We start from the raw sequence: 11,740 nt of genomic DNA, 5'->3' as shown, positions 1-11,740 counted from the left end.
TCTCAGTTCCACTTTCTCAGAAAAACTGTTTTGGATTCCCCAGTATAAATCATTCTTCTGCCATAATCACTTGTAACACCTTTTTCTTTTCCTTTATTATCTTTTCACAATTTCCAGTCCTATTTAATATCTGTCTCAATTCTGTGATGCTATGGATCTTATGTATTTTCTTCATCATTAAACAATAAAAAGATAACACAGTGACACACACATAAAAAAAAGAAAGAAGGAAGAAAATTTAAAAATTGTGAAGGTTTGATAGTCATTTAAACTGATTCATATTTCTTAATCTGGAAAATGATGATGCTTTTCCTGCCTAACTCTCCATAGGTGTAATTATCACGTTGAAGCCTTGTACAAAATCAAACTTAAGTATAACCATAAATGCCTTCTGAAATACTTTTTTGTTTATTAATATTGCTTTTTACAAGTAAAAATAAGTTTCCATTCCCTTCCTCCTAATAAGATTTTTATGGTGTATGCTAACATTCTAGTTTCTTTTATTTCCCTCCTATTTTCCATTTATGCACAGGAATGATCACCTCATTAACTTGTCAGTCTTGAACCCTAAGCATTTCTACAAAAGGCATTCAGTTTATATATTTGATCCCAAACTAAAGTTACAGATGTAAGATTTTTAGCATTAAAAGCACATGTAGAAATCTGTCCTTGCAACAGCTACAGTTCAAAATATTATGTTATTTTTTAATATTAAAACTAAGCCTGTGAAAAGTGCGAACTAATTTTTACTTATTTTCTTCTCTCTTCCTAATCAACCATTTATTATTTATATTGAAAAGACTATCTAAAGAGTAAATACTAACAAATACTGCTTAGTAGCTGATTATCCTTCTTTCGTTAACTTAATATTAGGATGCATTAGAATGAAGTCCGTAACAGAGGAAAATATATAATTGACTAAAAATACCCCTCCCAAAAACAAGACTGCAAAATACGTGAAGCAATTATCACAAAATTACTTAAATGTCACTGGAGATATTCCTGGTAACTTTGTCAATAGAATTCCCAGTTGACTAACAATCACAGTTAAACATGTGCTGCTGAAGTTGTACCTAATTTATAAGAAAGCAGCTTCACAGGGAAGAATACAGGGAAACTATTGTGACTATTTCTCTAGAGAGAAACTGTACCGAGGAAACTATAGCAAAAGGAAAATTGATGTCAACCCAACAGTGTCTGACTGCAAGGGAAAGACAAAAAACAAAAAAAACAAGAGCGAGTAAGATTTTTCTGATTCGACCTTGCTTTTAGGGGAAAAGAGTACCAAATAAAAAAAGGGAAGGTTTTATACATTTGTTACAGAGTAGAACACAACATATCTAATTAGATACTTCACTAAATATATTCAACCAAAATATGTATCTAAAGCATGCATTTCCCCCTAAGGGAATGAAAATTGACTTAGAGAGGCAAAAATATCATTTTCATTTTATATATAAGGCAAACATATTCACACAGTGCATCTGTACATACAATATATCTATTGAATTAAAATTTCATGATGGAGATGATTATGAAAAAAATGACGGAAGAGGCTTCTAAGGGGTGTGATAATGAAAACTAGGTTGAGAACCACAGGTCTAAAGTGAACTGACACTTTTTATTATCACAATATGCAAACAAATAAAAATATATATTATATGGATAATTATTTAAAATGGAAAAATATTATTAGTACCTATTTAATTTTTGTTACTATAACCAACTATAATAACGATTTAAAAATCAAGGAAGTAGAATATTTGGTTTTAAGAAAATATAGTGATATAAGGGAATACTAACTTTTAGAGTAGAAGTCTAGAGGATTCTGGAAATTACCTATTTCATAGGCTTAGTTGTAAAAATGACCATTAAATTGTAAATTAGAAAGAATTATCATCGGAATCTTAATAAACAAAATATTAAATTTACTGGATTGACTGGAGTTGCCCATTTGAAATGCTGAGAGAATAGATTAGACCCCATTTTCTTTAGGTAAGCAGTTAAAACAACTTTTTAAAAAGTTTATTACATTATATGTTAATACAGTTGACTCTTGGGGCTAGAGGCACTGAGCCCTATGTGATGAAAAACTTATATATAGCTTTGATTCCCACAAAATTTAACTACAGTTGCCCTTTGTTATCTGTAAGGGATTGGTCCAGGACCCTGGCGGATACTAAAACCCGCAGACACTCAAGTCCTTATATAAAATGATGTAGAGCAATGCATACAGTGAGCCCTTCACATATGCGGATTCCCAACCACGGATCGAAAATATTGTTTTCGATTTGCAGTTGGTTATATCTGAGGATGCAAAACTCAGGGATCTGGAGGGTTGATTGTATATTTATTGAAAAAAAACCTTTATATAAATGGACCTACACAGTTCAAACTCATGTTGTTCAAGGATCAACTGTAACTCTTTTCAATGTCAATCAGTACAAAGAAGTGATAAAATAATAACTAAAGGAGAGAGAAATCTCATGACTAAATGGCATTTGGGCTGGAAGCTGCAAACTCTCACCATCATTATTATATTTAGGATCAATTGTTTTCATATCGATGCTTTTTAAACTGAGTTGGATGGTGATAAGGTATAAGATATTTGCCTTTGGAGCCCTTATAATATAAAGGTAAGAAAAGAGGAAAAATATTGGTTTTACTGTATGTATGTATGTTTGTATTTATTTTAATGAATGACCTTTAGTAGGCATCTTACATTGGGAAACATTCCAACCAGAGAGAACAGTGCTGCAGCAGCCTATTTTGATCATATCATCCCACCTTGGGATACATCTTCTCTCAGCCTTATAGCTCTTGTCTTATTTTTCCTTTAGAGGAATGGAGGATTCCGGTGATGAATCTCGTGTTAGACCCAGAGCATGTGCTCATTGCCACTCTTTGGGCAGTGACTTTCTTCTGCCTTGTATTATTCTTATTTGTCCACACTTTTTTTTGCTATAGCCTCTTGAAGGTCTTTTTATATTCTCTCTGGCATCTTGCATGCCTTATATTAGTAGCTCAACTATGATTTGATAAATGAATAATAATAGAGAATATAGGAACAGTGAGAAGAAATGCACAGAGCATTTATTGATAATTTGATATTGATAGCAAAGGGATTAAATTGCTCATAGAATCTACCCATAAAGGAGATGGTTCACTCTCAAGCTGAGAATAAAAAATTTAAGTCCTGGACCATTCGAATCAAGAGGACCTTCCATGAATACAATCAGGGGATGCTTCCTGGATGACAGTTGTTGATGAGTCACAGAGAAGTTTTGAAAAAGCAGTTATCCACCTAGGAACCCATAAAAAGAATTGAGAGGCAGGCTGCCAAGATCATGTATATTAGCAAACTAATAGCAAGTGAGAAACCTTTGTTTCTATGAAGGTGCAATAAAAGACCCGAACACTATGCTTCTGTATTTGAATATGTCACTCTAAAATATATTAAATATCAAACCGTGACGTTCACTAGTAATCAGTCTTAAAACTAATTTTTTTCAAAGAAAATTTTGGAAACACAATCTCAAAATAAGAAATTACTTAAATATATATATATTTTCTCAAGGGAGTTTGCAAAAGGAAGTAAATAGAACCTCATACAACGTTAATTCTATACATGTTGAGATATGTCCAGAAAGCAGAGTTCTAGTGAGCTAAACAGATTTTCTCCCTGATTTTTCATCTTTTTACCAGCCTCAAAAGGCACTTTAGGCCATAAGAACAGATATATAAGGAGGTATTCTACCATATTTACTCTTTAGGTTTGGTTTAATATTTGTAAAGGCTGAGACAAATCAGAACCAAGCACTTTATAATCGAATGAATCTATCTTAATCTGATTAGGAGCTGCCACTCAGTAAAGAAAAAAGTATGGTTTAGACTCAAGACTAAAATAGTAGGGGTCTAGAAACTTAGAGCTGTGGCTTTAAACTGACATGCTTTTCAATGGTATGTAAGATCTATGCAAATCTTGTAAGGGTTGATAATTACTTGTAAAGAGGGTTAAAGTGAAGTGGGTTTGAGGAGGTAGAATAAGATTAGCTTGCTCACCTATAACGGTCTAAAATAGCTTGGCTGAAAGATTGTCACAATAAACAAAGCGAACTACCACTTGGCTAACTTGTTTTTATAGTTGCAGACATCTTATTATCTTTACCCTGGTGTGTTGGGGATTCCCAGGACCACACTCATTTTCAACGATACACTAGAAGGACTCACAGAACTCTCAAAAGCTATTATACTCATGGTTAGGGTTTATTAGAGTTAAAGAATAGAGATTAAAATCAGCAAAAACAAAAGGTGTATAGGAAAGAGTCTAGGAGAGAGCAAGTGCAAACTCAGTTATTCTCTCTGGTAGAATAGTACAGAGTGCTTAATTCTCTCAGCAGCAATCTATGACAACACATATAAAGTGTCACCAACCAGGGAAACTCACCCAAGTCCTGCTGTACAGGATTTTTTTTGGGGGGGTGGGGGTCATTCATGAAGATATAGAATACTCATATGATTAAAGTTAACTACTCAGTTTCCAGAACCCCCAGAGGACAAACTGATAACAATTGATACAAACTGTGTCCAAGGACTCCAGGTGAACAAAACTAGGCATTTATCATAAATCACATTGTTTGCATAAAATATTTCATGTGACCCCCTGGCAGTTATACAAAGACACTCTTATCAGGCAGGATATTCCAAGGGCTAAAGGTTATCTCCCAGGAGCTGGTCAAGGGACAGTCTTTCAATTTGGAATGTGCAGGGTTTGACTATTTGACCCCTTTGAATTAACCCTTTATCGCACCATGTGGTAATATAAGATTTCTTTGTTATAGTGTCTCACATTTTATAGACATTTTACCAGCTACTACCAATTTAATGCATCTCAGGTATAGTTTTGTTGCTTTATCTCCCGCTGAATAATCTTTAATGACTTAAAATCCCTAAGAGGAAGATCCATATCTCTTAGGGTAGCCTTAAAGATTCATTATGTAAGGTTAGGGACCCTGGAACTCAAATACCAAGTGAAATCCCTAGCATATAGGAAATATTCACTACATTTGTTTTGAAAGAACAAATGTTCTTTCTACTCTTTAGATTATTTCTTGTTCCCAGTATCTTTGCTAACATACTCTCTCATTCTATTTCCTCCAGCAAGATAAATTTTTTAAACCATATTTCAAGGTTTTGGTCAAATTCCACTCCTATTGTAAAGCCTCCTCAAGCCTTCATGGCAGGCATTAGAACTTCCTCCTCTGTGTTCCCATAATTTAATTTATTTCCAGATCCATTTATAGTCTACCTTGCATTATAGTTGATTGCAAATGTACCTTTTTACCCAACTCTAGTTGTTGGCTTTTAAAGACAGAGACCTTGACCCATCTCATCTTTATGGTCCCTAGAATTCTTACCCTAATGTGTTGCTTCACGTTATTAGATGAAATTGAATATTGCAATTATTTAATCATAATTTTTTCAAGGTCATATTGCCAAGCTAAAATTGGGCTAAGGGAAAATGTAACTAATCTCCAATATTTTCTGGTGATTGAACTCAGTCTGAATCTCAGAAAAGTGGTATTACAAGCTTTCAAATTAGAGTAAATGAAAAGTAGATTAGACCAAAGCATAAGAACACAGTGTACAGAACAGCTGTATTGTGTCCTCAACGGAATAAGCTAAATTATAATCATAGATGTGTTTCATCTTCCCTGCCTGTGTACCCTTCTGAAGATGCTTTCAACTTCAGGGCTTTGGGGATTTGATTGTCACTATAAATCTAAAATTAGTTTGATTAGTTTCGCTGACATCTATTACTTTAAAATATCTGAAATCTACCTTAGAAATAAAAATTAGCAAGAATTTCAAGGGCAATAATTCAATTTGTGTACATATCAGGATACTAAATTTGACTCATAAAACAGGCCTAGAAACACCACTTTGTTTAGGCTCCAGTGATGTAGAAGTGGTTGAGGTTGTAAGTGGGTCATAGAATAAGGGTCAAAAAGTTAATTTCAAATAAATTTTTCTGTCAGATACAAGGAGAACCTTTTTATGTGTTTATCCATATAAATTTATCTATTTTTTCAAGCTGTTCTTGCCTCTTTTATTTTTCCTCAGATGTTCTCAGATTTTATCATTCCTATCTTCTGCCCATTCCTGATTTATTCAAAAATATTTTTATTAAATATCTACTATGTACGCAACATTTTACTATGCATGAAAAACAGGACCACTAAGAGATTCCTTTAAACTTAACAAAATTTTATGAAGCTAGTGCTCAATATTCTGCCAGGAACCCTGCCATTTCCTGATACTATAAAGATAAGTAAGACAGAGTTTCTCTGAAGAGATTATGGTGTGTAGCTGGAGAGAACAATTTTAGAATAAATAACTTTGCTTTTTCTGTGGTCATAATAGAGCAGTGTATAAAGGACTATGAAAACAGTTGAGAGAGAAGTTATTTATGGAAAAGGAAAGTTTCAGAATTGAGGTAATAAAGGAATTCAAGGAAGAGGAAAAACGTGGAGCAGATGCATGTGCAACGAATATTAAGAATCTGTTTCCTGGAAAGCAAAGAGCCTTTATTTAGAAGTTATTAGTCTAGATTAACCATTCTTTAAGTTGGAAGATTACACACTTCCTAGGTTTTCATCATGTAGTCAGTGTTCTCTGGCCCACCTATACGCAGATATACTTGGAATAGGATTAATTAAACCAATCTGAAAAGCAATCACCAAATGAGAAGTATTTTTTTCTATAATATTATTGTATGATTAACTGGCTATCCCATTGTGTTAAAAGAAACCCTGTGAAAATTAACCAGGGAAAACTTTCTGCCTTTTCTACTTAGTCTCAGCAAGGAAAAACTGCGACTGTTTGCCCCAGTTTTTCTGCCTGCCAGGTTCTTAAGCTTCCCTCCAATGTAGGCATTTTTAACATATAATGTGAAAAGTATTTCACCACCTGCGTAATATCAATGTTCTAGTTATACATCCATGTGTTAGTTTAATGTCTTTAATTTTATTATTTTTTAATGTGTTCTAAGAGGATGTACTTCAGTGACATAGAATGGTGAACCAAACTGATTTTAATTAGTTTAATTTATTGTCGTATTTTCATAACATTTACTCCATACTCTTGACATACACGAAGATCACAATTATAACTTTTATTACAGCAGATCAGTGTCCGTTATTCTATCCCATCAGCACAGTTAAAAAGGATATAGCTAATAAAAAAGGAGACTTTGAGCAAATTGTTAAAAATGTCATTCTACTTTGTGTTTGAGATATAAAATGAAGAATATATAGTTTCTATTTTCCTTAAACAGGTAGAGACTATTCTTAATTTTAAAGGGTACCTCTCTGTTGCTAACGCACCTTTCTTATTTATAGGAGAATGTTGAAGGAGGAGACTGCAGTCGCTGCAAATCTGGCTTCTTCAATTTGCAAGAGGATAATCATAAAGGTTGTGATGAGTGTTTCTGTTCAGGGGTTTCCAGCAGGTGTCAGAGTTCCTACTGGACCTATGGCAGTGTAAGCAACAGACTTAATTCTGCATACTGTTCTATCAGCCTTCTTGTTATCTTTGTTGTTCTTTTGTAAGAAATTAATGGTTTTTTTTTTTTCCTTGTAGTGAGCTTCTACTTAAAGTTATCAGGAAGAAGTGATGAAATTTTCTTTCAGATACTGTTTATGTATCTTTGATCAAAGCCTTTTAGGTTTTATTCTAACAGAGTGTAGAGGGGAACCTTTTAGAAGAGGTAAACTCTAGCCTTTTTCGTGTCCATGATTAATATGTGAAGCAGTAGTGAAATGAATGTTTTAACCCCAAGGACAAATAATTCAATATAGAAAGCATCAGATTGTGATATTAAGAATTACATATTCCATTCACTATTTTTTGGTATACAAGTTAAGAAAAATAATTTACTCATCTATATATCCATATATAACACCTATTACCCACTGACATTTAGTCACTTTTTGATAGTGCATGGGTTGTTTCATTGTTAAAAAGGGCCATTAAATTTGAACAATATCTTCATTCTTAGATGATTCGAAAAATTTTAAATTGTGAACCTATGTAGTAGTTACTGGAATTTTATTCCTCTAACATAAACATAAACATAAACATAAACAAACGTAAACATAAACATGTTTACCATACTTCCTCCAATGCCCACCACACTCCCCATCACTCCCCATTGCCTTTTGAACTCTATGCAGATAGTGATTTGAAGAGGTATGAAAGGAAAATGAGGTTTTCAGGGAATTTCAAATAACCTTGTGTGGATGCTCTTAAGAGTATAGAGCAGCAGGAAACAGGTTAGAGAGAGAGAAGCCTATAAAGGAAATGAAAAACTATACTATGCAGAGTTGAGTATGCTAAAAAGTTGAATTCTTATACTTTGAGAGTCATCGAAGGATTTCAGCAGGGGAATGATATGATTAGAGCTGTGTTTTATAAAGATAACTATTTCAATAAACTATCTTCCTTCTTTTCAGCTTTAATCAGCTGACTGATCCTTAACACAATGATCATATATTTCTTTCTCTACCTTCATTGCATTTAAGTCAAGTCTAAAATATTCTAAGTAGTTTCTGATTGTACTCTCATGTCTAAATTTGAATCTATACATATTTTATCAAATGTATTACTTTGGAGCAGGTAACAGAGAACCAACAGCAAATGGAAATCTAATCTAACTTTCTCCTTTTCTAGACAGCCCCATTAATATATCAAAATTTCATGGTTAGCAAAGGACTAGAGGTGGCACTCAGCCTTGGTCTAAAGAAACTAGGTCTACTGATATTTGCATTTCAGTAAGTCCTCTGGAAAGAACTTCCTCTGTGTCTCATTGGCCTGTCTTAGAATGTCTGGAGGGTGATATTAAAAAGGGAATAAAAGGAAGTAATATATATCTTATTGTCTAGCTAGCCAGTAAGTTTTTATCTGGTTTCTCTTTCTCTTTTGACCAGGGGATTCAAAGCAGTTCCATAGCTTTGGCTGATACAAAATCAAATGACCTCTACATGAAGAAATTAAAAAATATATATTTTATCCACATATAATCACCATTACAATTCTACTTTCCATCGTCCACAATACCAAGCAGCTCACACAGGTCCAGTGGTAGCTGTGGTAGCTCCATACCTCAGTGTCCAGTGTTTTGTCCTGACCTGATGGTTTAAATTAAAACTGTAGTCGTATGCTTACCCAAGGCTGGAGCATAAAGATAGAAAAGCAAATCATCATAGCTTCCCTAAGTCTTCCTTTAAGGCTCCTTCCTTTTCTGGGCTGAGCACCTAGGCTCCTACAGCACTTCTGACCCCTTGAGGAAGAGTAGGTACAGCATTGTGAGCAGTGGCCATAGCAACAGACTGGTGGATTCAAACCTCAAAGCAGAAATTTAAATAGGTGGGAAGGGAGGACATACTAAATGAAAAAAGCCACTTTTCAGGCACTTGCATATTTTATTTCTTTTTTTCTCTGCTCCCCAAATACATAAGGTAACATCTTTTGAAATATTTTGTACCATAAACAATAGAGAATTCTAGTGAAGTGAATAATATGAAATTCAAAGTCCAACTATGTGGTAATTAATATAGCAGTATAATCATTGTATAATTTTGAATGGATTTCTAGTCTCAAGAAAGAGGTATTTGGAATCATAATTTAATAAAAGTATTGGATCAATAAAAACAGATTATTATATAGTAAGTACTATCCAAACTCCTAGGAACATCAAGAAAAAAACAAATAATAGGCACCTATAATGAGTACAAATGATAAGTTTAGTGATATTCACTTCACGACTCTCGTATTTTTGTAAACTTTTATAGTTTTTGTTTTTTAATTTCCAAAAAAATAAATGGATGCTACAGGAATTTGAAAGAGGAAAGAAGTGGATGGATTCCTGCCCCCTCCCTAAGTAACAATGATTGTGTGTTTTCTTTAAGATACTGGACATGAGTGGTTGGTATCTGACTGACATCTCAGGCCGCATTCGAGTGGCTCCCCAGCAGGAAAACTTAGATTCGCCTCAGCAGATCAGCATCAGCAGTGTGGAGGCCCGCAGAGCCCTACCCCAGGGCTACTACTGGAGTGCACCAGCTTCGTATCTGGGAAACAAAGTAAGTCCGCATGGTGTTTGCTTCTTGCTTTAGCAGATCAATAAAGAGAAGAGGTTTTATTTAGTATTCGTTTAATGAAGGATAAGAATATCTAGTACATACTGTGTTGGATTGCCCGGACCAACTAAATCAGATTGTGTTGACATTTTTCCCATGTCCCATGGTGACACGGTATCCCTAGTTTATAACCTTACATAGTTGATGTTCTATGTAAAACTTTTGAATGAACAAATCAATTAATGAAGGCTCTAGAATAGTTTTGTAGAACAAATTATAGATATTGGGAAAAAGTATGTTATGTTTACTTAAAACAGCTGTTTTTCTAGAGTTGTCTAAAGTGGAATACTTCCTGAAATTTTCCTCTTCTGTTTCTGTTTCATTTCAAAGCTGATATTCAAAAGAGTTACTTTTTCTATTTTGTATGAATGTTAATTTTAAATGAAATTTATTGCATAACTAATTTAATGCTTGCCATGAAACTTATGTAAACAACATATTCTCTACAATTCAGAAAGAAAACTACCCTAAAAAAAGTGCCAGATTGAAAGCACATGTTTGTTTTAAAGCCCACTCACACATATATAAAAACATACACAGATAAACAAATGTAGCAGCCTCGGAAGTACAGGTGCTTTTTTTTGTTTTTCTTTTGTGGATTAACTCTATGTAGATAGGTGTCTTGGCTTTTATTTTATTTTATTTCGCCTAATAACTTGTTGGAAACAATATTTGGTATAGTAATTTTAGATATGAATACTTGCTTGTTATATGAAAGTTAATACCTTGTCAGCTGATAGTTAAATTATCTAATCACACACAGAAAAATCTCCTAGCAAATTGATGTTATTTAAGCCTAACTTTCATCTATAAGAATATAGTGTTACTTTTGAAGAAATCTTCACTGGTTAAACAATTGAAAATGTATTTATAGTTAGCGGTTCTCTCACCATAGCATGTAAATATTGAGATAGAAAAACTCAGTTGTTCATATGTTACTGAGTTAATGGAAGACTCGTAGTTTCAGCGAATTGAAGAAATTTTAACTCATGGCCAGTTTCTTATTTTTAACAGGCTTCAGAGGCAATTATAAAAAATGTAAAAATGAATAAAACACATTTTTAATAAATATGTATTTTAAAAGTGACAGTATATGTTCCATGAAATTCTACAGCTGTACTAAAAATCCAATTAAACTTTTATTTGCAAGGCCCATTACAATAAGATGTCATTCTATCCAGTTCTATTTAGGAACCTCCTGTATTCCCAGTAAAAGAGCTCATAAAACTTGAATGTCTACAGCTTAAAATTACCAAAAATTAAATAAACTGTCAATTTTTTTTTTCCTGCTCTGAGGAGTTCAGAGAAGAGCCTTGGGTCAGAATTGGATGGGTTTCAGAGGTTTTATTTTTCTTACTATGGTGAAATTTATTTAAGTATAGCTTATAATAGAATATGCTTTACCATATTTTCGATGATTTCTTCTTTGGTTGTATGTTTTTTCTTTCTGTTGGCTGGAACTCAAACTGACAGAAGGAAAGCAAGTAAATGAGATGTTAAATAGCATCAGAGCAAAGGATTTGGACATCCTGTTCGTAGTT

The 11,740-nt window shown here is 33.5% G+C and overlaps 1 protein-coding gene across 1 annotated transcript in view; it reads left to right on the top strand.

Annotated features, from left to right (window-relative positions):
- The window catches only part of LAMA2 (laminin subunit alpha 2), a 391,580-nt gene that overhangs the window by 104,031 nt on the left and 275,809 nt on the right, over nt 1-11,740 (top strand). Inside the window, exons 11-12 of the mRNA XM_023529836.1 lie at nt 7,401-7,541; nt 9,969-10,142. Coding sequence (XP_023385604.1) covers nt 7,401-7,541; nt 9,969-10,142 — 315 coding nt within the window. The remainder of the gene's footprint in view (nt 1-7,400; nt 7,542-9,968; nt 10,143-11,740) is intronic.

Source organism: Pteropus vampyrus, unplaced genomic scaffold (genome assembly GCF_000151845.1).
Source record: "Pteropus vampyrus isolate Shadow unplaced genomic scaffold, Pvam_2.0 Scaffold43, whole genome shotgun sequence".
NCBI lineage: Eukaryota > Metazoa > Chordata > Mammalia > Chiroptera > Pteropodidae > Pteropus > Pteropus vampyrus.
The sequence above is the reverse complement of the archived record's forward strand: the minus strand, read 5'-3'. Positions and strand labels throughout refer to the sequence as shown.